Source organism: Erythrolamprus reginae, chromosome 10 (genome assembly GCF_031021105.1).
Source record: "Erythrolamprus reginae isolate rEryReg1 chromosome 10, rEryReg1.hap1, whole genome shotgun sequence".
Lineage (NCBI taxonomy): Eukaryota > Metazoa > Chordata > Lepidosauria > Squamata > Dipsadidae > Erythrolamprus > Erythrolamprus reginae.
In genome coordinates this window covers 39,819,016-39,846,336 of record NC_091959.1, presented here as the reverse complement: position 1 = coordinate 39,846,336, position 27,321 = coordinate 39,819,016, and the positions used below count along the sequence as shown (strand labels likewise).

The 27,321-nt window shown below is 44.1% G+C and overlaps 1 protein-coding gene across 2 annotated transcripts; it reads right to left on the bottom strand.

Annotated features, from left to right (window-relative positions):
* Positions 1 to 773: 773 nt before the first annotated feature.
* On the bottom strand, positions 774 to 26,390 carry ANKLE2 (ankyrin repeat and LEM domain containing 2). 2 transcript variants are annotated; one of them, XM_070762700.1, is made up of 13 exons: positions 25,771 to 26,390; positions 21,244 to 21,678; positions 16,414 to 16,608; positions 14,999 to 15,192; positions 14,211 to 14,399; positions 12,140 to 12,262; positions 11,767 to 11,833; positions 11,261 to 11,448; positions 9,999 to 10,105; positions 8,297 to 8,481; positions 6,840 to 7,539; positions 4,688 to 4,819; positions 774 to 3,935 (listed from the first exon to the last, which is right to left on the bottom strand). In XM_070762700.1, the coding sequence occupies exons 1-13, from the start codon at positions 25,994 to 25,996 to the stop codon at positions 3,710 to 3,712; spliced, it is 2,967 nt and encodes a 988-aa protein (XP_070618801.1). In that variant the 5' UTR covers positions 25,997 to 26,390; the 3' UTR covers positions 774 to 3,709. The 2 variants fall into 2 exon arrangements, with proteins under 2 accessions (XP_070618801.1, XP_070618802.1); XM_070762701.1 differs by having other exon boundaries at positions 26,078 to 26,341.
* Positions 26,391 to 27,321: the final 931 nt, after the last annotated feature.

Here is a 27,321-nt window from a genome sequence, read left to right as displayed (position 1 = left end):
ATCTGTGGTGTTTCTAATCTTACACACTTTGGAAAATTTTAAAGGCTGTACTTCAAAGGAGTTATTTTTTAAAACTGCCTGATTTTTTTCAGCATTTTAAGATCCATAGCTGAGTAGAATGGGATTAACAAGCTTCCTGTGGCCTGTACAGCTGTCTTCAGAGTCGTAGCATAGCTGGCTGGAGCATTCTGGGAGTTAAAGTCCACAAGTCTTAAAGTTGCCCAGTTTGAAGACCTGTGGTCTAGAGCAGTGTTTTTCAACCAGTGTGCCGTGGCACACTAGTGTGCCGCGAGACATGGTCAGGTGTGCCGCGAAGCTCAGAGAAAGAAAACGAGAGAAAGAAAGAGAGAGAAAGAGAAAGCAAGAGAGAGAAAGAGAAAGCAAGCAAGAGAGAAAGAGAACAAGAGAGAAAGCAAGCAAGAGAGAGAAAGAAAGAGAGAGAGAAAGAGAACAAGAGAGAAAGAAAGCAAGAGAGAGAGAAAGAGAGGGGAGGGAAGGTGGGAGAGAGAAAGACATAGAGGGAGATAGGGAGAAAGAGTAAAAAAAGAGGAAAGAAGGAAGAGAGAAAAAAAGAGGAAGGGAGAGGGAAATAGAGCGAAAGGGAGGAAGAGAGAGAGAATTCTTTTGTCCAATATTTTTTTAGCCGCCGCCGCCGCCCCCCCCCCCCTCAATGTGCCCCATGGTTTTGTAAATGTAAAAAATGTGCCACAGCTCAAAAAAGGTTGAAAATCACTGGTCCCTTCTACCAACAACTGATTAATGGAGAAAAGACATTTTTAAATAAACAAATTTAATAAGCTTGTTTAAAATTCACATTAACACAATTGACAAAAAAAAATACACAAGTCCGTTATAGACAATATTTTCAAGAACAAGTCTTTGACCTTTCTTCAGACTTAACAAAAAAAGTATTAATTGAACATTTGTGCTCCTAGAAACACCTTGTTGAGTACAAAAATATTAACAAAAGCAAAGGAAATTGGTCAGTTGCCCACGATTTTAATTTGCAGTGGCTAAGCACGAATGCTTTCCTTTATACTGTGGAGTAAGCGCTACACAAAGCCTGCCGCTGTCTACTATAGCCCTATCCAGCTTTGTACCATTTACGTAGACAAGGTGTAGAGCACTGCACAAAGGCTGGATTTTAGAAAAGTGCTACTATACTAAAGGGATTTTTTAGAAAACTGCCTTTTGATTGCAACATGTGTCAATTAGTACAAACCTGGAGAGGTTTTATACTTTCTGGAGAACGATATTGATCGCAAAAGCTGGGTGGCCGAAGAGGGGGCTGCTCCCAAAGCTGGTTTCTATTCCAAACTAGCTATTATTACCTGGTATTTATTTATCCTAAACTTGTATTAGACAGGAAAAGGACTGAATTATATCTATAGTGTCAAATCAAAGCTGTTTTATTTACAGGGGTTTAAAAGTATAAGGACCTTGTTCAAATCTCAGCTACAGAACCTGTGGGCAGCTGGGGGATTTAGAAGTGCGCCCTCCCCCTCATTTTACTATTTCCTCAAACAGCCTGGGACTGGAACATGCATCCCTGAGCTGGCCCGTGCTGCGTCTCCACCACCCCTGCTGAACTTGGCTGGCTCTGGCTTCCATTATCTGTTTCACCCTGATCGGGGTGGTCCCGCCCTTCATAGAGTGAGTTGGGGCGAAGGACGATCCTGGGAACATGGGCCGAAGCTGTGAGTGGGTGGGTGATCCGCTTAGGCTGTGGCGCATTTACTCAAAGGCCTCTTTACTGGCCTATTTAGGCTCCCTTCGCTTCGTAGGCCTACTGCGTGAGGGAAGCCTAGGCCCAGTGGTGGGCTATGAGCCGGAAGGCTAAATTGCCACGACGGCTCATAAGTGCTTGCGGGGCCAGCGCAATTTTGCTTCTGCACCTGTGGCGGTAGCAAAATCGCGCATTGAGTCGCAGGTGCGCCTGTGTTTTGGTATGCGCGGAAGCAAAAATCTCATCGAAACACCGGCGCACCTGCGGCTCCCTGCACGATTTTGCTACCGCCACAGGAGCAGAAGCAAAATTGCACTGGTCCCACAAGCACTTACAAGCTGCAGTGGCGAGCGCAATTTAGCCTTCCGGCTCGTAGCCCACTGCTGCCTCGGCCTCTTAAGAAAAACGCTGAGCTAGGAACACGACTGTTGACCGTTGTTCTGAAAGGCCACCCCTGGGGGTGTCTTACCCCCATGGTATTTTTTGTCAGGTAGTGAGTCATGCGTGTCCCAAGTTTGGTTGAGGCATTCCAGAGTTATACATACATACAGCCATTTTTAGATAGGTGATCCTTAAATCGCTTTGTTTAATTTTTGTTTTGTGTATAGGACACACACATATTACATATATAAAATAAATAGATGGTTACAGTACTTCTCAGAATCTTTCAAACTATAAAAAACTGCAAAAGTGGAAAGTTAAAGTGTGTTTTAATACGTAAGGGGACGTTACCCGTTGAAAAGCAAGACAGGAATACCAAACGTAAAAGTTACAAAAGGCACTAATAAAACTGGAAGAGTCTTTGAGTGTAGTTCTGAAGTTTTAGTACCAAAAACATCAAACAGGTAGTATATAAAATGTGGGTTACACATGGATAAGGAAACCACCGGTGCAGTTCCTAATGCTGTGATGATTTCAAGTTAGTGTGCCAGAAATAACTCCTCCCGCCACTCTTTTCAAGCCCTATGATTTAACAATTTCTCCCCTTTTTGTATTTCCCCCCCTCCCTTTTCAGCTATTGAAAAGTGCACAAGAGTAGACCTTTGCAGAATGGAACTTTGCTATTTTATTTTTTTTAAATGACCTGCGGTGAATAGAAGCATTATTTGGGGCAGGTTTAATCTTAAATGTTGGACACTCAGAAATCAGCCATCATTAAACAGCGTGAGATTTAAAACAACAGCAGAGTAACTGTGATCTGTTCCTAGTGGTTTAATCAAACACGGAGTTAATATCAATGCTATACGCTCCCCACGGGATGCAGTGATGAACTTGGCCGTGGATGGGAAATTGCTTTCCTGCCACGTGGAAGCTGCAAAGTCTGCCCCCCCTCAAAACCAGGGGCGAATGGGAGGGGGGGAATTCACTTGTGTTATTTATAACTTTCATTAGCTTTTCTTAAAGCTTCAGCAAAAGCCCCCTTATGCGTTAACGATTCCTAATTAAACCAGGTTGCAATCTGCCCTTGTATCCTCTGGGATTGAAGGTGGCTTATTCCTGTCTTGGCCCAACTGGAAGATGGGTTACGACAATGGAAATTCTCTTTTCAGGCGTTTATAGTCACAAGGATCCAAACATGTTCAGAGAGACTGGGAGAAAGACAGATTGAAAGTGAGAAAAAGAAAGACTGTAAGAGATGGGGCTGGGAGGGAGGAAGAAGAGACAGAAAGAAAGAGAGAGAAAATTACAGGTAGACTGGAATCTCAGTTTGTAATTCCTTGAGTCCAAAAACGCCCCTTGTACGCATGAATCCCTCAACCTCAAGATTTAGGCTTCCCATTCAAAGGCCTTGAACTTCCTAACCTTACAAGACTCTGACAATCTGGTGAATGGAATGCTTCTCTCCCCCCCCTCTTTCCAGCAGCCCCCTCTTCCAAGAAATAAATAAATAAAAAGTGGTCACAAAAGCCATCCCGTCAAGGTTTCCACTATCCAAAAATTCACTTCCAACCTTTTCACGGCCAGGGCGGCTGATTCCCCGCCCTAATGATTAGGCAGTCCTGAGTAATGTTGCCGCTTATAGTTCACGTAGTTCATGTAGTTCACGTACGCTGGCGTGTACCGTCCCGGGCTCCCTAAATCCGGAGAGAAGCTGCCGGCCGCTGCGTTATACTTCCCGGGGCTGTTCTTCCCTGGGCTGAAGTACGGAAGGTTTCGGGCAGGGCTGGCTTGGCCCCGGGGGAATCCTTTCAGGGAAGGGCTGGCCCACCTGTTGGGAAAAGGCAGCGGTTTGGTTAGAACCGAGGGGCAAAATTTGGGAAAAACTGCTTCTCTTAGTTTTCTGTACAGCGATTGGTCGTAAAGGGACTGTTAGAAAAAGGGAGCCAGAAAAAATGTCGCTGTGGCTTTTATAGATTATTTGTAATTAAGTGCAGGTCTTAGTAGGAAGTAATCAAAAGTTTCTTGACTGACAACAGAGAAAAATGCAAACATTGGTGTCTTTGTCCAAAATAAGGTTTCTCAACAACTCAGTGGTGGACCACTCACAACAGGTCACTTGAAGATGGGCGGACTTCCAATTCCCAGAACCGGTTGGGGCATTCTGGGGAGTTGAAGTCCACCCATCTTCAAGTGGCCAAGGTTGTGAAACACTGGCCCAGAATTGGTTCCAACACCCTTCCCTTGGCACCCAAAACGTTATCTGGAGGAGAAAACAGCTTTGTCCTTTCAAAAATGTATGTTGTCCCCCCCACCAACCGAGGGGAATAGGCAAAAAAACAAAAACCGAGTAGTAATTAATTTTAGTTCAGTATCTTTAGTTCAGCGCCACAAATTGGATTCTTAAGAAAGTAAGTCACCCGAGTAGTTTTAACTAGGGGGAAGAAGGCGAAAGAACAACAGACAACACTGTGCAGTGTAGCTTTTTACTCCCTGTATGCTAGAATGGATGTGACACCAACGCGAAGGGATAGCTGCTCCTCCCCCTGCCTAGTGAACCGTTTCATGCTTCCCGTAAGGTACCTTCGCCGTTCGGAAGCAGGGTAGGCCTGCACGGACTCGTTCCACTTGCAAATAGCAGGGTACCTCTGGGGGTCGATCTCTACGCCGAGTAACGCCATTAACACATCGTCGTCCCATTTTGACGGTTGATCCCTAAGCACAGGAGGAAAAAAGCTGGATTAAGGCAGCTGAGCACCACCAAAGGCAGCGGTTGATACTCACTAATCTCACAGAAATATTTCAGGATTTTTTTAAAAAAAAATAAAAACGTCTGGCCTTTTGCTGAGAGAGTGCCCCAATTGAGCAAGTGTCCCCTCGGATGACCCCGACGCAAATAAACAGCTCCTCCTAAAACTGGACAAGCTCTTTCAGCTGGAACAAAACTAAAGGAGCCGTGGTGGCGGAGTGGTTAGAATGCAGTATTGCAGGCCAATTCTGCTCACTGCCAGCAGTTCGAACCTGACTGGCTTAAAGTTGACTCATCCTTCCATCCTTGTGAAGTCAGTAAAACGAGGACCCAGGTTGTTGGGGGCCACAGGCTGACTCTGTAAACCGCTTAGAGGGGGCTGTAAAGCACAATAAAGCAGCCTATATGTGCTATTGCTATATCTGTTGCTTGTTAATTTTGTGCACATTTATCAATCACACCTGGCCAATAAAAATTCTATTCTAATTGGCCACAGTACTGAAGGACTTGCACAAAAAGATGCTTAAGGACTGAAATAACCCAGTGTCAGGATTTGCACAGCATAGACTAATCTAGAGAAGCAACCTAGAACTAAGAAGAAACTTCTTAACAGAACAATTAATTAGTGGAGCAACTTGCCTCAAGAAGTTGTGAATGCTCCAGCACTGGAAGTTTTAAAGAAGAGATTGAACAATCAAGAGATTGAATGCTTGCTAAATGAATTGTAGCAATAGCCCTTAGACTTCTCTACTGCTTCACAACCCTCTCTAAATGGTTTTTTGCAGTCAGTCTCCTTCCCCCATCAAGATGGGTCACCCACCTCAGGATGGAAAGCTGAGTTAACCTTGAGCCAGACAGGATCAAACTGCTGGCAGTGGGCAGAGTGAACTTGCAATATTGTATTCCAACCACTGTGCACCATGGATGGATGGAAGGAGGGAGGGAGGGCACTAGCAATAGCACTTAAGACAGGAAGGATTATATACTGCTTCACAGTGCTCTACAGCCCTTGAAGTGATTTATAGAATCAGCCTATTGCCCCCAACAATATGGGTCCTCATTTTATTAGAAATGTGGAAGAATGTTTGATAAAACTAGGACAGATGGAAGGCTGAGTAACCTTGAGCCTTCAAAGTGCTGAACTGCTTTAGCTGGCTGTAAACAGAATTACGTATTTTTTGGACTGTAAGACATACCGGTGCATAAGGTGCACCAAGGTTTTGAAGAGGTAAGTAAGGAAAAAAAAGGTTTTGTCCTTCCAGCCCCCAGAAGCACTCTGCAGGCCTCCCAAGCCCTCTGCATACTCAGTTCTTGCAAAAATTGGAGGCAGTAGTGGAACCTTGAGAGGTCAAAAATGGCTGTATTCTGTGTATAAGATGCACCAACATTTCCACACTCTTTTAGTGGGGAAAATAGTGTCTTATACTCTGAAAGATACAGTAGCCAGCAAGTACTGCATTCTAACCATTGCGCCACCACAGACCACCCACATGTGTTTAAAAGAACATTAAAAGTTAGCAGTCCTTAAAAACATTTCCTGATGTGTTTTTATTTTATTTTTTTTAAAAAATAAAATAATAAAATAAATAAAATTAAATAAAAAAATAAATAAAAATAAATAAACCATCAGAAAATGTTTATTTTTTATATTTGTTTTTTTTAAACAAAAAATAAAAAAATAAAAAATGAATAAAAATAAATAAAAATAAAACAAAAATAATTTTTTTTTAAAAAACCCACCAGGAAATGTTTCTTTTCTTTTCAAAAATAAAAATAAAAAACCCATCAGAAATTTGTTTATTTTTTATTTTATTTTTTTAAATAAAAATATATAAAAAAATAAACATTTCCTGATGGGTTTTTTTTGGTTTTATTTTATTTTTTTATTTTAAAAAAACAAAAAAAAGCAAAAAAATAAAATAAAACATTTCCTGATGTGAAGCCCACAAAGAAACCCCTTTCTCTACCCCAAGCCCCCTTTCATACCCTAAAAGGAACATCTGGTTGGTTTTCCTGTTCGAGGAAGGCGTTTTTAGCAAACCAGGAACGGACGTCTCGGTTTGTGATTCCAAAGCGCCCGGCGGCTTTCTCTCCGCGGGCCTGACCACCTCTGTTTCCGCCGAGGGCCCGGCTGCCTCTTGGGATTCCCCGTTTTCCTTCCTGCTTTTGCCATCCTTGTTCTTCCTGGCAGCTGCCCCTGCCTTAGAAAGCAAGGAGCCCATTTTAGGCAGCTGCTCCTCGCATTTCCACGTTTTTACCACCTGGTTCGGCTTGCCTGGCGAGCGTTCCCTCGACACATCTGGATCCTGGCAAGAGAGTTGATCAAATTTATCCATTAAGTTGGCAACGGGGGGCTGAAAGTTTTCTTCCTGGCTGGGATGCCTCCTGTGGCTTCCTGTCCTATCATCACTAGTGCCCGGACTGCAATATCCATTTTTACTGACGGGGTCTCCTTTTTCGGGCGGCCGGCTGGGGGTTTTTGTCCTTGGCATGATAGCCGCCGTATGTTCCATGGACAAGATGTCGCACTTGGCGCTTTCAAAGGTACTGATGGTCGGTTCATTGGGGGCTATGACGGGGCTGAAATTTCTGGCCGCGTTTTGCCTGTTTTTGACTTCTTCCAAACTCATGTCGTCGTCATCGAGAAATGCGCCAACAGAGACAGAATTACAGTTTTTGCTTTTACCTGTAACGTCAACAAAAATAAAAACTGTGTTCAAAACAATATGCTACAATTGCTGTGTCATACAAGTAAGAGTTTAGAGACTTGGAATGAAGCTTGGTTCAAAAGGTCTGACTGATTGGAAAACTATAGTTAATTATTCTTTTATGAAACAATATTTTCTGGTATTGACGCTACAACACACAAAGTTTAGTTCTGTTGAAAACAGTCTTACTCCGAATTAGAAAATTAACTAATTAGAAAATTAAAAATTGGTAACGCCAGTACCACCAATGCTTATTAACCAGGGGTGGGCAGCTAATAACCCCTTTGTCAGGGCTGTTTTTTCCAAGACGCAACTGGACTTTCTGTCTGTTCTTTGAAGGCATTGGACTTCTCATCCAAGAAGCTACCTGAGCTCTAATTCAGATGAGAAGCAAAAGGTCTTTAAAGAAAAACCACAAAGTCCAGTTGCCCGGGGGGGGGGGGGGGAGAAGCACCTTTGGGACAACCGTGACCTGGATGACTGAGAATTTCCATAGACATTTAATAACCCCATTTATGACCTGCAGACTTCAACTCCCAGAATTCCCGAGTCAGCCACTGAATTCTGGGAATTGAAATCCACAGGTTGTAAAGGGCCATTTTGTACTCCACCAGCTAGGTTTCTCCTGGGACTTTTCTAAGCGTTAGCAAGTTTGGCTAAATTTGCTTTGGAGGTTAAGCTATCCATTTAAACCACCCAACCAAGGTCCCTTGCCTTTTCAGCCTTCAATCTTACCATGAGGCTGTGGAAGTTTGTTGTGAGCCTCGTTTTCTCCTAGCTGAGCATTATTGCTCATTTCCTGTTGTTGACTCAGATGGTCTTCTAGGCGTCCTAGTCCCTCCTGGGAAGACAGGTCAACAAAACAGCCCAGGAATTCCCAGTATTCGACCCACGGGAACCCCTGCTCATGCGCTAACTCCCTGCAATAAATGAGACAGAAAGAAATCATTTGGGATGGTATGAAATTAATGTTGGCGACAAATTCACACTTTTAAAAAAATGATCCACCTCAGGACTGCACTTCAACACAAAAACTATCCCACACCTACAGTTTTCTGGTTTGTTGCAATCACACACTAAAATGCCAGTTTGTTTTATGCACTCATAGAATCATCAGGAAAACCAGCCAACCAACCCAACCCCTTTAATATTACTGTATTTGTTGCCCCCAAAAGAAAATCATGCCAAATTTCAAAAAAGTCACAACGAAAGATCAGGAAAATAACGAAGTAAAAAATACAGTGAGATAGATTTAAAAAACCACATGTAAGTTCCAGTTTCCAAATGAGCCAACTCAAAAAAGTATGACATGACACTGAATGATAATAATTTTTTTAAAATCAATTGTTTCAAAAAGCAGGACTGCTGAATACACAATGTTTAAGCCTCACAGACTCATCCCAATACATTTTATTTTCAAAAGAAAACATTCCAGGTAGTCCTTGACTTAACAACCACAATTTTGAGCTCAAACTTCCTGTTGTAAAGTGAGACATTTGTTAAGTGAGCTTTGTCCCACTGGCAATCTTTCTCACCACGGTTCGTAAGTGAATCGTGCTGTTCTTAAGTAGCATAGTTGTTCTGGACTTTGCTTGTTAGAAAGTCATAAAAGAGGATCATCATATGACCCCAGGACACTGCATCTGTCAGTCAGTTGTCAATTCTCTGAATTTTGGTCACAGATCTGTGGGGATGCTGCAAAGATCATGACTATGAAAAACATTCCATATTTGTCAGAGTATAAGACGCACCATTCCCCCTTCAAAGGAGGGTGGAAATGTTGGGTCCATCTTATACACCGAATATAGCCATTTTTGGCTTCCAGAAGCCCTGGTTGAAAAATGGCTCATTTTTCGCAAAAATTGGGGCATTTCTGCCTTCCTCAACCCACCAAAAGCATCCTGCAAGCCTCCCAAACCCTCTGCATGCCATTTTTCACAAAAACAGGTGAAAAATTGGTCTCTTTTTGAAAAACATGGGGTGTGCAGAATGCTCCTGAGGGCCGGGAAGGACAAAAACCTTTCTTTCTTACTTACCTCTTTGAAATGCATCTTATACACCGGTGCATATTATAGTCCAAAAAATACAGCAAGTCACATTTTTTTTCAGTGTCGTTGTAACAGTCATTAAATGAGCTGTTAAGTCAAGGACAACCTGTATTGTAGTTAGGAATGTTTCATGGTGATGTGTCAAACCACAGAGAAGTATTTAAAAGGAAACGGCCACCATCTGAAACACTTAATCTCTGCAATAAATGGTCTGTTCAGTTTACAGATACACCGTGTGCATATAATAATAATAATAATGATTACTTGCAGCTCTTGCTAGTCTATTTGGTGCACATGCTTGCTTTAAAGGCTTTTTACATGTTTCATGTTGAAGCCCAACTCCTCCCCTGCCTTTGGCCACCTGGCTTCAGGCACCGAGTCTGAAATACCTTCCAACTCGCTCGACCCCTCTTTCCAAATCAGATTTTCGGACGTGGTAGAAGTAGTCTGCCCTCTCGCGAGGTGGAGTCTTCCAAAGCCTGCGGAAATCTTCTGCCTGCCAAAAGGGAGAGGAGAGATGAAAAGAACAAAATCCCTACTTTTCCAGCCAGCTGGCCCTGATACTTCAAGATAAGCAGTCCCATGCGGGCGATTTATGGACCTGCGTTTTACTCTCAGGGTAGCTGTTCTGCCCCAGCTACAGACAACCAAGAACGCAGCACATACAAAGTCTGTACAAACACTTACTTTACCAATTAAGGACTATTAATGAGCTTCTTAGTAGCTGTCAAACACAAATACAATTTAAAGCAGTCTTTTCTGAACACCGGCTGTCAATTCAACTTCATTAACAGCCAGCACGAGTCCACGAAATAATAATTCTGAGTAAACAGTTTTGTAGATAGCAGCAATCTTACGGTGGTTGGCAAAATGTGGGACACAACAGTAGCACAGCCCTGACTCTTCAATTGTTATTCATATAATAATATTGTTAAAGTTACTGCTATTAACTTATGCACAGGCAGCCACTTGGCGAGCATTTGAAGTTACGACAGCACTGGGGGGAAAAGGGATTTGTGACCGTGTTTCACACACAACCGTTGCAGCATCCCAGTGGTCAGGTGATCAAAATTTGGATACCTGGCAACTGGCTCAAATTTATGACAGATGCGGTGTCTTCTGTGTGTGTTTGTGTGTGAAGTGGGAGGGAGAAAGCCGATCCGCCCAGTGGTGGCAAGAAAGGTCATAAAACACGCTGAACTGTCTCGCTAAACAACAGAAAGGTTGGGCTCAACTGTGGTCATATGTGGAGGACTACATGTACACCGTCTACCCAGCCAACCTCCAGGCCTGCTTCATTTTTAGATATAGCATCTTCATCCTAGTTTCACAGTCCCACAATAAAAAAATATATATTTACAATCCTGTCTTCCCTTAATTGGGGATAGAGTCAGGGCGACCTGTAGACAGCGGAGCGTTTACTGGCTGGATACCTTTCCTGACACCTGTGTGGTGTTCACAGCAGATATTTCCTCACTGTGCCCTGAGAAACAACTGCCTAAAAAACACCTGGGATTTAACCCTCCACCTTCTGAGTGGGGAGTGTGACTCTTCACCACTAAGCCCTCATGCGCCTCATTTTCAGAGTCTTGCAATATGCCATCGAAACAGAAGGCAGCGCTTCAGCGAAGAGTCCCTTCGCTCTCCTTACCTTGGAAGGACTCAGTGGCCCCGCGTAAGCCCTCACTGTCAGCATGGGATCTTTGGGGCTGCCGAAGTATCTGGGAAGAAGCGAAGAAGCCAGCGGGCTGCTGTCCGTTTGATCTGGGGACCAGGGGGCACCAATCATGGGCGAAGTGGCGTTATCTTCCGCTCTGAAGAGGGGCACGTAACACTGACCTAGTTCACAAAGGAACAAAAGGGATATTCAGGTAGGGAGCCTCCAAGGAACCGGTAGAATTTCCTACACATCTGCCACCCATCTCTGCTGCTGGTGTATGAAACATTTCCCAACTTCATCACTGCCTGCAGATTTTAAAAAATATATTTATTTGCTTAAATACAGCTGATTTGATTATCAGTTTGGTTTTTTTTTAAAAAAAGAATTCTACATTAAATATCCTTTTTGGTCTTGTGTTGTGCCATTTGCTTTTTGAACTGCCCCAATGCCAGCATGGTAGAACAATGCCCCCAAAACCGGCAATGTAAAATACGAACCTTCTAAGTATTCCCCGATTTTTGCTTTCAGATCTGCCGATTTATTTTTGTTCCTTTCACAGATGACCTGTTAGGCAAGAAGGCGTAAGGTGTATTAGTTAAGCTAAGTTGCTTCGGGTTTTGGACTTAAAAGGGGAACTTAGGTATAAAGCAGCATTTCACAGCCATGGCAACTTTTGAGATTTGTGGACTTCAACTCCCAGAATGCCTCAGTTCAGCCATGTGGATTTCAATTGCCAGAATGCCTCAGCCAGCATAGCTGAACTGAGGCATTCTGGGAGTTGAAGTCCACAAATCTCAAAAGTTGCCGAGGGATAAAGTGTTTTTAATGTGAAATCAAGACATTTTCTGACATGCTCTGAATGCAACTTACATCTGCTGGAGTTTGATTGTATTTATTTTTGGGATTCTTTACAATGCCCGGATGGGAAGCAAGAACACTGACCACATCTGGATTCCCAAACTTGCAAGCGAAGTGCAGCGGTGTATCAAATACCTACAAAAAAAATAAATGTATGAATAATCCATTATTGTACACTGTTCCTTTACGGATTGGGTGGTTCTGCTTTCCCAAAATAGTTTCTATTCTATTCTAAAATTCTATTTTAGAGACAATAGCAATGGATTCTTGAGGCCCATAGAAACAAGCAAGAGAGAATGTGGGAAGACAAATAATAAATATTAGACCACTCTCCTTCAATTTAGAATGAGGCATTTCAGGTGAAAAGCTTTTGATCACAGGCCTATATTTTCAGGACTACGTAGACTAGTATCCATTCAGTCGTATCCAACTCTTGACGATTCTGTGGGGCAGGTTTCTCTACATCGTCCAATCTTGCACTAATTTTTTCAGCTGTTCTATGAACTGGCTGGAGGCAACTTTGATGGTGTCCAGCCACCATGTTCTTTGTGCTGTGGCCTGTTGGCCACCAACCCCTTAAGCAGCTAAATCAGAGTAGGCGTTGGGGGAGTCAGGGCCAGCCTCAAGGCAACCTGAGAACTCCAAGGGGGAAGAGGGAATGGAGGTGGCAGAGAGAAGGAGACAGAGGCGAAGCCTGGGCCGTCCGTCAGCCCTCAGATGGAGAGTCAACAGCCCCCAGGTCTAGAGGTGGCTGATGAGGAAGAGGAAGAACAGCTGGGTCCAGTGGCTGACAGGCAGATGTGCGGAAGACAGAGGAGAGGAGAGCAGTGGAAATCTATGGGCCTGTCCTTGGGATGGAAGAGCCACCATTGTTAGCGAGGCCCCACTCTAGGTCTGGGGGCAAAAGGCAGGCGGCGGAGATGACTAGGTCTGGTGGACAACTATTCATCTCCCTGCTGGACAGACTTGTTAGAGAGAGAAACTTTTTAGAGGGTCTGCTGGCGCTCCTAATAAACAAATGATTTAACTACAGAGGGTTTGTCATGTTTGGCAGCCACTTTGGTGGCCTGGTTTCCTTTTACTGCTGACTCTTCCAAACATCGAACTGCTTCCTCCAATGAATTCCCACATGGCCAAAGTAAGTGAGAGGCAGTTTTGTTTTGCCTTCCAGCGACATGTCTGGTGTTATGGAGAACACTGTACCAGGCAGATTCCGGCTGACACGAGTAGCACTTTTCCACTTAAATTCATAGATGGAATTTACCACCACTATCTTTCACCGATTTCCTAGAATTAAATGGGAACGGTTCCGCTAAACAAGCAAGATGGGTGGCGTTAGCATCCTTTATCTTTTCACAACCCCATCATCCCTTCTGAGCTGGAGCCTGGGCAACTGAATGGAGCTGGGAGAGTGTTTTAATGGCCAGATGCTCTTCCTGTTGCCAATATGGAGCTTTGTTCAGCAGATATAGTCTCATGTGCCTCTACTAGGATCGAACTCACAGCCTCCTGACTATGTGAGGCAAGAGTTTCATCACTAGGTCATGGCACCATTCCTTTGGGTGGGATTCAAAGTGTTGGTTATGACCTTTAAAGCCCTACATGGCAATGGACCAGATTGCCTCCGGAACCGCCTGCTACCGCACGAATCCCAGCGACTGATAAGGTCCCACAGAATTGGCCTTCTCCTGGTCCCGTCGACTAAACAATGTCTTTTGGCGGGCCCCAGGGGAACAGCCTTCTCTGTGGCGGCCCCGGCCCTCTGGAACCAACTCCCCCCGGAGATTAGAATTGCCCCCACCCTCCCTGTCTTTCGTAAACTACTCAAGACTCATTTATACCATTTATACAAATCCAATAAATAATAATAATAATAATTATTATTATTATTATTTATTTATTTATTTATTTAGATTTGTATGCCGCCCCTCTCCGCAGACTCGTATAAATAAATAAACTGAATGGATCTCGGTTCTAAGTGGAGATGGGTCTGGCAGCATCTTTGAATGTGTCATAGATGGGCCCTTGGAAAGGAACAGGGTTTACTGCGAATATTTCGGCATGAAAGCCGAGGGAGGCTCACCATTTTATCTGGCGTATTCAGATAAAGGTCCACTATGTAACTGATGCGCTTCTCCAACATGACGGTGTCGTCGTCAGGATACATCAGCCGCATGAATTCTGGGTTTTCCAGAGTGTCCAACAGCAGCCGGCAAATGCCGGGTTGATTCTCTTTGGCTGCCACATGCATGACGTTGTACCGACACCCCTCCTAGAAAAAGAACAGAGGTCTTCACCATTTTGGACTCCTGCGCTCCAACATAAACATAAATTTCTTCTTAGCCTCCCAGGCTAATTCTCCAGGCTCTACTATCAGCCTCAAAAATTAGCTGATAAAGAGAGACTGGATGTCACACCTCATAGGGTGTGTTGGGTGTAGTGGTTAGGGTCTTGGCCTAGAAACAAGCTGACTGGGAGTTCTAGTCTCACTTTAGGCACAAAAGCCAATTGGTTGATTCCAGGCCAATCACCAGGTGGCTGGGAATTCTAGTCTCACCTTAGGCATGAAAGCTGGCTGGGTAACTTTGTGCCAGTCCCTTTCTCTAAGCCTAATCCAATTCACAGGGTGGGTGGGTGGGTTGGTGTGTGGGGGCGGGAATAGGAGGGAAAAATACACCTTGAGTTATTTGTAAAGATGATAAAGGTGAGATATAAATAAAGAAATACATCGCTCTTATTGCAAGACTGGCCCACAAGGCAGCGACACATTTCCCTGAATATATCGTGTCTGGATGGGAGAGGAAGAAAAGGGGATCTTGTTTGTCCTGCAGCTGGGAATAGCCAAGGCACCTTTGTTTTGTTTTTTTTTACCTGGACAATCGTTGGATTGTCCCCAGAGCCGATGAGATAGCGAGGATTACTCCAGATGAGCTCTAAGAAAGTACTTTCATCTCCTTTCTCCACGGCTTTGCGAAGCTTTGCAGTCAGATCCTGGGTACGAGGGCTTTTGTAACTGTTGGCTCTTTCTTTACTAACCGTTTCCAGTTCGGGAGAGCACAAACCATCTGTTAAAAAGATTTAAATAGCATTGTGCACACTCTTGATGCAACAGAGACTCACAAGCACACATTGGCTTTTGGCAAAATGCGAACTTCTGCATACAAAGGTCTGAAATGGCTCCCGTTAGCTTTTGGCTCATAGGTCAACTTTGCAGTGTGAATTTTAAATTTTTTAATTTTTTAATCACTAAGGCAGGCCTAAGCATCTGCGGTCCTCCATAATAGGATTAAATAGTAACTTTCAGCATTCTTACTCCCTATGTAGAAAGTAAGCCTACGAAACAGATCCAACTGCTGGGCTCACCTCTATTAGCCTCTCTCAAGATTCAGTGGCTGCTCTTTTTTCATAACGTTGCAAGTTCTTTTTTAAAGCACAGCCCATCCTTCTCTATAGTAATACCCTGCAATAAGGCCCAGCGCTTATTTCAGGGTTCAAAAAAATATAACACTTTTTTTCTTATTTTCGGGGGGAAACCTGTTTTTAAAGCAGTCTTAAGTTTAAAGTCTAAAGCAGTGGTTCACAACCTTTCTAATGCCGCAACTCCTTGATACAGTTCTTCATGTTGTGGTGACTCCCAACCATAAGTCTAAAGCCAATTCTCCCAACAGAGCTTTAAGCTGATTGGCAGGAAGGTCAGAGGGACACACATACACCTGTAAACGTCTGATTGGTCGGATTGTAAAAATATGTTCCAAGGCACAGAATAGAAGCTTTAGTTCCTAACACCATGGGAAATTTGTCTTTTCCCATGGTCTTAAGCGACCTCTGAGAAACGGTTGTTAGACCCCCCAAAGGGGTCCCAGCTCCCAGGTTGAGAATCACTGGTCTAAAGGTTCCCCTGCACCTGTGTGATAGTCGTTCCTGACTCTAGGGGGTCATGCTCATCTCCATTTCAAAGCCGAAGAGCCAGCTCTGTCCAATGACGTCTCCGTGGTCATGTAGCTGGAATGATTAAACGCCAAAGGCACCCGATACGCTGTTACCTTCCCACCAAAGGTGGTCCTTATTTTTCATGTGCTTTCCAACTGCTAGGTTGGTAGAAACTGGGACAAATAATGGGAGCTCACCCTGTTACACGGCGCTAGGGATTTGAGCCGCTGAACTGCTGACCTTTCGATCCAAAAGCTCAACTTCTTAGTCACTGAGCCACTGCATCCCCATAAACCAGTCTAAACGCCATTTAACTCTAAAAGCCCCGGTGGAACACACTTAAGCCTCTCACTTACCTCTGCTGAAGGCCGAACAGACTTTGACAGGAGACAGAGAAATGGCAGACTTGTTTGGAGACGGGAAGTAATCGCATACACCTTTGGCAAATTTCTCTGCATCTTCTCTGTTTGGGAAAGCTTTAAAACGTGACCCCTTAATCATTTTTACAGCTTGCAAAGCTTCCTTTTTGTCCTCATAGACATGTACCCTTTCTTTTTGGGGGGGGGGGAGGAGAAAAAACAACAGCAGTGAAGTAAATTCATTTCTGATGAAAACAGAAGACAATGCCAAGTTAAGAAATATATTCCTCTACTTTTAATCCCAAATGTTTATACAATGGAGACTGACAGCAGAAAACACTCAGATCAATTACGATAAATTTGCTTTTTGGTGAATTTTACTTTGGGGGAGGGAATTTTTCCCAGGGCCTTCCATCTAACGGATTAATTCTACTCAAAACTGCAAAGAGGTAATTAAATCAATACTGGAACGGAGTTAAAATCATTTCACTTAAATTATGATGCAACGTTGGGTTGTTTTTTCATCAGCAAGTCAATTTTGTTCCTTGAGAAACTAAACAACCTTTTGAAAGGAACGGAATTTGCTTAAAATTGTGGCTTGAAGTCAGAGACAACATTTTAAAAAGCGATTAGATTTACAGTGTATGTTTTCATGTCCTCCGGCACTGCTGTAAGGGGCCTCTCAAAGAATCCGTTGCATCTTCTGGGGCCTTGTTATTTCTTCCATTTCTGTTCAATATTTTATAGTTCCAGAACAGGTTGTAATTAACAGCTTGATCTTATCTTGTTTGGAACAAACCAACCCTTAATTCAGAATTGGGAACTCAGCCTGAAGGGCCAATTCAGGTAAGAGCTAAAAACTGGAAGGAGAAAAAAAGGCACCAGTCCCTAGAAAAATCAGGCAAGATGGGATTTAGCCTCTGGGACTATCCCTGAATTCAGCAAACTGAAGATTGCCAGTTTTGTATGTAACAAACAACTGGGCTCCTTTTAACAAGAGAAATAAATCTTTGTAATTCCAAAAACTGTTGTGGTTAGCTCTGGCCCAGCTCCTGACCCGAAGACTATGGATGTGGGGGAGACATCCACATGCTGCAGGCCTGTTTTGCCCCCGGTGGAATCTGATGATGAAGGCTCCTCTGATCAAGAAGACATGAGTAACAGGGAGGAGGAGAGTGTGGCAGACAGCTCAGAAGGAGATCAATTATCTAGCTCCTCCTTGGATTCAGAACAAGAATTAATGATACAGCCACGCATGCAGAGAGCGATGCATAGGCAACAACAACTGAGAGATTATTATCAAAGAAAATGAGGCCACCTGTGGTTGGGTGGGGCTGTGGTAATTAGTGAGGCTGCTATAAATAGCAGCCTGTGGGTTTGGCCATTGTGGAGGATTATCTGATCTTTGTGTTTCATGACTGCTTTACTGACTTTTACCTTTTGTGTGCTGATTTTTCCCCGCTTTGAAACTAAACCAGACCACAGTGTGTTTCACTTTGTGAAAGAAGAAGGACTGCGAATTGCCTCACAGCTGCAAGCTAAGTATCACAGAACTGATAAGGGACTTGTACAAATTACCAGTTTGTTTGGAGACGAGTGCTCTTTGCTATACCAAAAGAGGGCTTGGTGTAAGTGAATTTTCATTATAAAGAACATTGTTTTGAATTTTCAAACGCGTGTGTCTGAAATTTGTACCTGTGAATTTTTGGGAGGATTCTACCAGAGAGCCCGACAGAACAAAAAACAAGCAAGGTGGTAACGGGTAGGAACAGAGGCAGCTTGCAAGCTCAAGATTCATGCTGGGTCATCTCCTTCCTCTTAAAGCTTATACAAAAACCAAACGTCTTTGGAGAGGGGCAGCATACAAATCTAATAAACTATAACTATAATCTATTAACTATCATTAATATCTCCAGCTATTCTCTTTGGAAAAGAAACACACACACACACACCAGTATTTTTGTACTCCAAATCAGGGGTGAACCGGTAGCGGAAATTTTGAATAGTTCAGAGAACCTGCAAATACCACCTCTGGCTGGGCCCAGAGTGGGGTAGGACTGGAGATTTTGCAGTATCCTTCCCCTGCCATGCCCAAGTGACGGCTATAGAACGATAATGGGGAAAAAAATATTTTCACCCCTGCCCCAAATTTTCCAATTTTGCATGGGTGGGGGGAGAGAGAGAGAAACACGAGCCACCAAACAAATTCAAAATCATAATCCATAAACATTAAGCTCTGGGCACCACATCGATCGTTGAATATGCAGCACTGCTATTTTTATGCCAAGTATTCATTGCTATCACACTAAAAGGTCTCGTCCAGCGGCCATTTCTTCTCAAGCAATTCAACCAGGATGGCGCTGCGTGCACATTAAGCGCGGGAAATCGATGCCCTCCTGTTGAATTTTTAATTTGCAGGCCATAAGAAAGCCATCTATTAAGCCTCGCTGACATTTGTCTCACATGAAGGAGTCTCAGACTCAAGGCAGCTAACCGTCTGCTGTCTGTTCCTGCAGTTGTGCTGCAGAAAGTCAGATAATGTTGGGACTGCAAGATCCATCAGAACCAAGCAGCCTGGCCAATTTCAGGGAGTTGTCAAAAGTTACTGGAGGGAGGGGAGGGGGGGAGGGAAGATGTGTTTACACAACAGCTACCGTGTTTCCCCCAAAATAAGACCCTCTCTGTCTGTCTGTCTATCAATCTATCAAACTATCATCTCTCTCTCTCTCTCTCATCAATCTATGTATGTATGTATGTATGTATGTATGTATGTATGTATGTATGTATGTATGTATCTATCTATCTATCTATCTATCTATCTATCTATCTATCTATCTATCTATCTATCTATCTATGTCTCCCTGAAAATAAGAGAGTCTTAATTTTTTGAGCCCTGAAATAAGCCCTTGGCCTTACTGCCATGTGCTCAAAAGCCTGTTTGGACCAGGGGATGTCTTATTTTGGGAGAAGGAGAGTCCTCGACTTGCGACAACTGAACCCCAACTTTCCATTACTGAGCAAGGCAGATGTTTAAATGTGTTTTGCCTCATTTTGTGACCTGTTTGGCTATAGCTAGTCTTCGGAATAGCAGCATACAAATCTAATAAATAAATAAATAAATAAATAAAAATAAATAAACTATTACGTGAATCAAGCAGTACAAGGTTTCCTCCAAGGACTCCGCTTGTCGGAAGTCAACTGGGAAAGTGGGAAATGGTGATCACAGGGCCCTGGGATGCTGCAAGCATCATAAATATGAGTCACTGCCTGGTGTCTGCATTTTGATCACATGACCATGGGGGAACGCTGCGACAGTCTTAAGTGTGAAAAATGGCCATAAGTCACTAAATGGATGATTGTCCCAAAGGTGCTTTTTCAAGCAGCAGCTGGACTTGGATTTTCTTTGAAGACGTTTTGCTTCCCATCCAAGAAGCTTCTTGAGATCTGACTGGCTCGTGGGGAATGGAAGGATTTATGGTTCCTTGCAGGCAGCTGGTTGGCCTCAATAACCCTTACAAAGGATGCAAAGGACCAGCTGCAAGGAATAATCAATCCTCCTATTCCCCACCATCCAGTCAGAGCTCAAGAAGCTTCTTGGAGGAGAAGTGAAACGTCTTCACAAAGAAAAACAAAGACCAGTCCAGTTGCCTCAAGAAAAAAGCATCTTTGGGACCTGGAAGACTAAGAATCTCCACAGACATTTAAACGAATGGTTGTAAGTTGACTGTTAACGAAGGAGGCCTTGAAGGGACCTATTTCGAGCATACCGTATTTTTCAGAGTATAAAACGCACCTTTTCCTCCACTAAAAGAGGCTGAAGTTTTGGGTGCGTCTTATACACCAAATGTAGGGGGGTTTTTGAAGGTATTTCCCCCCAGCCCTAATGAGATGCTAATGATCTTCCCAGCTTGGAGAATTTTTTAATTCCCCTGAAGTTTGTTCCAGCCCTAAGTCTTTGCAGGCTTGTTTTCATTCCTACTTCCACTGAAGATAGAAACATAGAAACATAGAAGTCTGACGGCAGAAAAAGACCTCATGGTCCATCTAGTCTGCCCTTATACTATTTTCTGTATTTTATCTTAGGATGGATATATGTTTATCCCAGGCATGTTTAAATTCAGTTACTGTGGATTTATCTACCACGTCTGCTGGAAGTTTGTTCCAAGGATCTACTACTCTTTCAGTAAAATAATATTTTCTCATGTTGCTTTTGATCTTTCCCCTTGTTCTTGTGTTCACTTTCCTATTAAAAACACTTCCCTCCTGAACCTTATTTAACCCTTTAATATATTTAAATGTTTCGATCATGTCCCCCCCCCTTTCCTTCTGTCCTCCAGACTATACAGATGGAGTTCATGAAGTCTTTCCTGATACGTTTTATGCTTAAGACCTTCCACCATTTTTGTAGCCCGTCTTTGGACCTGTTCAATTTTGTCAATATCTTTTTGTAGGCGAGGTCTCCAGAACTGAACACAGTATTCCAAATGTGGTCTCACCAGCGCTCTATATAAGGGGATCACAATCTCCCTCTTCCTGCTTGTTATACCTCTAGCTATGCAGCCAAGCATCCTACTTGCTTTCCCTACCGCCTGACTGCACTGTTCACCCATTTTGAGACTGTCAGAAATCACTAGATGATTTTTTTTCAGCCCTAACCAGAAGATAAAAGAATATGTTTGATCAGACTAAGGACGCCAGCCAGATGAATACCTGGTAGGTAGATCCCCCCCCCCCCCCCCTATTTTCCTCCTCCCAAACTAAGGTGTGTCTTACACTCTGCTGTGTCTTATACTCAGAAAATACAGTATTTTTCAAAGAAACTCTTACCATTTCTGGTCAGTACGTCATCGTACACTGGGCACACCCCGTAGTAGAGCAGAGGCTCCTTGGAGGGATTCTGGGAACTAAGGGGAGAGCCACTGGCTTCACGCAGCAGTGCTTCCTCCTCGGGAGGGTTCAGGCCCAGGCTGTAGCCAAAATCACCCTCCTCGGCAGAGGCGGCAAAGTGGCCATTTGTTTTTCCAGATTCTGGCTGGTTCCCATCAGTCGCAGCATTTCCAGGGATGCCATTCGGAAAGGGAGCTGTGGTGTCGGAGGGTCCTTGCTGTTCCCATAAAGCCTGGGCCAATCTTTTTTCAAAAATGGCCCTCGTGGTTAAGGTGATGGGCCCGCATTTCAGGCCGGCTTTGACGATCTCGTCTCTCAGCTCATCAGGGTTCAGTTCTTTTAATCGGGAGAAGATGTCATCCATTGTTATCCTCCCTGTAGGGGGGGGGGGGGAGCAGAGATCATAGATAATTAGATAGTCCTTGGTTTACAACAGTTGGGCAAAATTCACTTAACAGATGTCTTGCTTGGAGATAGAAATTTTGGGCTCAAGTAGAGGACTACCTGCATGATTAAAAAGCTGTGCAAATAGAGGCAGAGTCAAAAGAAGTATTGGTCCGCTATGTTACACATTGATAGGATTAGTGTTTTTCAACCTTGGCAACTTTAAAATGCAAGGACTTCAACTCCCACAGTTCCCCAGCCAGCATGCTGATGGAGTTACACCCCGCCCCCCAAAAGCAGCGGTCACCAACTGGTAGTCCATGGACCATTGCAGGTCTGCAAGAACATTTTGGAGATCCACAAGAGAAAATATTTGCATTTTTTATGTTGCACTAAATCAGGGGCCCTCAAACTATGGACCCTGGGCCGGATACGTGCAATGAACATTTGTGTTGCTGAAGAGTCTCCCTCCTTTGAGGTCTTTTTGTGCGGGTTGGAGGGGGGGGGGCAGAAATTCCAACTTGGAGTCTGATTCAGCCTCCTGGTGCGAAGGCTGGAGGGAAGCGTCACTGGTGTCCAAGAGCCACAGGGCCTTGTTCCAGTGGGACTGCATCACGGCCTGGAACTGGCTAACCATCTCAGCCTGCTGAGCCTCCAGGTGCCGGTACCTGGTCTTGCACTCCCACAGGCCTTCCCTTTGCTTGGAAAGCCTATGGTCCTAGTCCTCAGTGAGGTGCTTCTGCTGAGTGACATCGAGCTAGTCACACCCAACCAGTCCCATGATCACCTAGCCACGCTCACTCAGCCGGTCATTAGGCAGATGATATTAGTGGTCCGTCGGATTTAAAATTATGAATTTAGTGGTCTCTGAGGTCCAAAAGGTTGGTGACCCTGCCGTAAAGCAATGTGTCTACTTATGGACATCATACTTAAAAGAAAGACTCAGGAAAAAAACCCTCTAGCTAAGAGCAGTTTGATAAGCTTGGTTAATCCGCTCAGAGTCTTCGGAGAGGGGTGGCATGCAAATATAATAAATTATTATTATTATTATTATTATTACATCTGGCTTGAAATACATTTAATAACTAATTAATTAAACAAGTTCAATCTTCAAAGTTACTGTACTTTAAAAAAAAAAAAAGCAGATCAGATCATTAATCTATTTCTGTTTTAGCACAGGATCTAATGTTAGCAGCAAGCATGCTGAGAATTATTCTAAATCTTAATCATTAAGCATCTGGCAGAATGCTTAAATCCACTTCTTCCCCCTTATTTAAAAATAGAACCAAGTAAGAGAAAAATCTCAACCGTAAAAGGAAAGCTGCTGTTAAGGACTGGAAATAGACATAAACAGAGCATTTCAAGGCAGTAAGAATATTGGATATATTGATTTTAACCAATATTTTAGAAAAAACAATTGCTATAAGTTTCCACAAAATCATGGATTTTGAAAGCGGGATGGTTTCTTTTAAAATGGAAAATAAATTGGCCCCTCTGGCCATGAGATTCTTTTACAGATTTATTTCCTCTGCATTGTTTCAAATTGAAGAAACTGATGCGAAAGAAATGCTAATTTAACATGTATTTAGCACCTTCTTAGGACGCCTAAATACTTTAGGAGATTTTTGCATTCATACAGAATACTTTGCATTCAATGGAATTTGAATACTGTTAAGAGAGGTTGACATCTTTGCAAATATTATTGTTGATCACAAATAGAGAATATCATACAATAAAATAGTTTTAATCAAAATATATAAATACACATTGCTTTCATGTCATTGATCCCATTAGGTGCAACAGCAAAATCAATATCTAGAAAGCAAACCCTTTACTAGTGACTCAAGCAGTCTGAATAAATATTTCTTGGGAACTAATTTCACCAGGGAACTAAGATTTGGGTTTATATCTAAGCATGTTTGACTTTTCCAGGAAAAAGTAAAGGCTTTCATATAAAACCAAAACAAATACGAGAACAGAACTATTGTAACTATCCTTATGCACTCGTGATTTTTGTCTTTATTATGCTTATATGTTACCAAATCTAAACAACCCTGTTTAACGAGTCTAAGAATCTAAATTGGAACTACCATAGAGAGAGTCTGTTCTTTTTGCTTTAAAAATTCTGCATTTCCATATGAATATCCTTTAAATAAGAAGTTCCTCAGAATTATTTGACATTTAGGCAGCTCTATCTGCCTACATAGTGATAGTCTGTGCATCCCCAGATACCCAAAATAAATATAGCCTAGGAATCCACAGAGGGGGACCAAGTGAGGGCACAGGCATCCTGACAACTGGCAAATGATGCAATTTGTGTAGTTGCATCAGATGTCATAATTGCCATCCTTTTGCATCGGAGGCTGGTCCTGGGTGCTGCTGCAGGATACAAGAAACAAGAGGAGGAAAAGGAAAGGGTAATTTTATGTCACTTTTTGATAGGCGCCATTTTACGTAGTGTATTTTGTTTTGTATTCCACTTTTATTACTTTTATAAAACCCCAAGGCAGCAAACTTATCCAATACATCTCCTTCCTCTTATTTTCACCATGATAATAACCCTGTGAGGCGGGTTGGGCTGAGAAGAGCAACTGACCCAAGGTCATTCAGGCTGCTTTCATGCCTAAAATGGGACTAGAACTCTCAGTCTCCTGGTGATTGGCCCAAAGTCACCGAGCTGACTTTCATCCCTAAGGTAGGATTAGAACTCCCAGACTCCTGGTGATTGGTCGGAAATAACACAGCCTTAAGGCAGGCCTAGAATTTCCAGACTCCTGGTGATTGCCCAAAGTTACCCAGGTGCCTTTCATGGCTAAGATAGGACTACAACTCACTGTCTCCTGGTGATTGGCGCAGTCACCCAGGTGCCTTTCACTGCTAAGGTGGGACTACAACTCCCAGACTCCTGGTTATTGGTCCAAAATCATATTTGAAATTGTATTTATTGCTGCTGTGTCTTTTATACTTGTAAGCCGCCCTGAGTCTGCAAGAAGCGCGGCCTATAAATCTAATAAAATAAATAAATAAAGCCACCCAGGTGCCTTTCATCGTTAAGGCAAGACTTGTATTCACCGCCTCCCGCTTTCTAGCTCTACACCTTAACCATTAAACCAAAGTGGCTGAAAAAAGCTTTTCCTTGATACTTAGGTGGGATCAGGGCTGGGCACAATGGCTCTTCCTCAGATTGTTTGCAGGAAAACTATGAAATAGTAGAAATGAGGCATAGAGAATAAGCATGTGTGTATATTTGTCTCTCCTGTTTTGAGCAGGAGGCTGGACTAGAAAATGTGGAAATAAGTTTCGGTTTTATGACCACATCTCCAACAACCATCTGGAACCAGAGATTAGTATTGCCCCCACCCTCCTTGCCTTTCGTAAACTCCTTAAAACCCACCTCTGTCCTCAGGCATGGGGGAACTGAGATATCTCCCCTTGCCTATGCAGTTTTTTTAGACTTTTAATGTTAGATTTATTATTATAGACTTTTAATATTAGATTTGTCATTGTATACTGTTTTTATCACTGTTGTGAGCATTTTTGCTAGGCTTGCAGGTGGTAAATCTATAAAACATTTTGTAGTTTTCCTGCCATATTTTTTTCCACTGTTCTAGTTGTATGTGGTGGCCAATATTCTTTGCTCAGCTATCATGCTTCCTTTAACTATTTCTTCTACCATCTTATATTCAAATAATACTTTATATTTACCGACTCTGTTCTTCTATGAAAGGCACAGAAGCTTCCCAAACGGTTGGATGCTTTTGACAGGCATGGCAAGCTAACCGAGAAAAAGCACATTCAGGCCATAGGAGAAGAACAGCCTGGCCTTCCTCCAGGCACCTTTCTGCTTGCCTCACCTGCTCCTGCAGGATTACCTGGTGGTCTCCCATCCCCACATTTTATCTCCCACCCCCCTCATTCTTGGGATTAACCAAAGCTCTCTCTCCCCATTCACGGTGCTTGGGGACTCCAGCTCCCATCATCCCCTGCATGGGGGAGTCCAAGACGTCTCCCGCGGCCTACCTGGCAGGGAGGCGTTTGAGGGAGAAAGGGGCAGAAAGGCGGCCGCGGGGAAAGGCCTCTCACCTCCGTCGCAGTGGTCGAGGCAGCCCGAAGGCCTCTCCTCAGGAGGCGGCGTGGACGGAGGCGTCGCGACAGGCCTCGGCCCTCGGCCTCTCCCGCGCGGGCCCCGCTCCAGCAGCCGCAGAAGCCAGCCCAACGCACCGATGACGGCGCAGGCAGCCAGCAGTTCCCAGGTGGGCCAACCGGCCCAGCCGGCCCGCCAGAACCCACCGGCCGCCCAGCGCTCCATCGCTTCCCCGGCCAACGGACGCCACTGCGCAAGCGTAAAGCAGCCTCGGCAGAGCAAGGGGGGAGAAATCCCGGGCGGTACCTCCTGAAGTATTTCCCGGCGTCCGTCGCGCTCCCTTTTCCCTCACACGTCGGTGCGCAGGCGCAGACGAGAGAGGGGGGGCGCGCGCCGACTCCAGGCACTCCCGCCCCCCGATGCTCCAACGGACGTCCGCGCGCCGGGCTGCCCGCGAGAACGCCTGCGCCGAAGGCATCGGCTCTCCCTTAGCCTCCGGTCAAACCCCCATCGAGGAGCTGGGGAGGAGGCCACCGCCTCGAGGTCCGGGTTTTGACTTGTCCCGCGGCCTCGGCGGCGAAGCAGCCTCTCTCTCTCGCGCGCGCTTAGGAGTTTGAAGAGGCCCCCGAGGTAACCAGTCGCGAGCCGCCACGTCACACGCAGGGAGGAGGAGTGAAACGGGCGTGCCGCGCTGCATGACGGGAAGCCCTTGTCAGAAATTCGATGGTTTGAGTTCAGCCGTGCATGGGAGAAAAGCCCATAATCCCTGCAAAGCATCATGGGAGGTGTGGTCCGATCTCGTGGAGGAGCCCCGCCGTCGCCTTGAGAAAGTGGTAGCTCGGTTGCCCCCGGCAACGGCTTGAGGAACAGAGAAAGGCGACGCGAGGGAGACACTTCCGGTTTCGGATTGAAGCCGGCGAGAACGCCACGCAAAGGCTAGAGATGAGTGGCGAAGTCGAAGCCGCACAAAAACCGGAAGTGGAGAATGCAGCCTAGTTCTCTTACAGCAAAGCCACGTTGTGCTTTAACTCTTCAGCATAAAAGTTTAAAGGTGGTTTAATTTTTCTAGCATACGGTTTCCAAAGGTGGTTTACTTTGGCAAATGCCTGGTTTCAAATTATTATGTTTTCAGTAGTGGATTAAAGTTGAACTTTCTGGACAATTTTCATCTCTGATCTGGTCTTTTTATCAGATCATTGTCTTGTCTGTCAAACACAATCAGTTATTCAAAAAGGGCCCTTCTATTGATCCTGTTAGGAGTGTACTACAGGTAGTCCTTGACTTATGACCACAATGGAGCCCCACATTTACGTTGCTAAGTGAGGCAATTGTTTTGCCCCATTTTATGACTCCATGCCAGGGTTGAGCGACTCACTGCAGTTGTTAAGTGAACGGGGCTTCCCTTAACTTTGCTTCTCAGATGGTCGCACAAAGGAATCGCCTGATCTCTGGACGGTGCAACTGTCATAATTATGAGTCAGTTGCCCAAGCATCTGCATTTTGATCACATGAGCATGGAGATGTTGCAACGGTCATTAAGTGTGAAAACG

What these genes read in the sequence shown, in the direction of transcription:
- ANKLE2 (XM_070762700.1), bottom strand. Translation starts at nt 25,996, where the DNA reads ATGGAGCGCTGGGCGGCCGGTGGGTTCTGGCGGGCCGGCTGGGCCGGT. An exon ending in ACAATCAAACTCCAGCAGAT is followed by an intron (nt 11,834 to 12,139) that starts GTAAGTTGCATT and finishes CTTGCCTAACAG; the next exon opens with GTCATCTGTGAAAGGAACAA. An exon ending in CAAACTTCCACAGCCTCATG is followed by an intron (nt 7,540 to 8,296) that starts GTAAGATTGAAG and finishes TTGACGTTACAG; the next exon opens with GTAAAAGCAAAAACTGTAAT.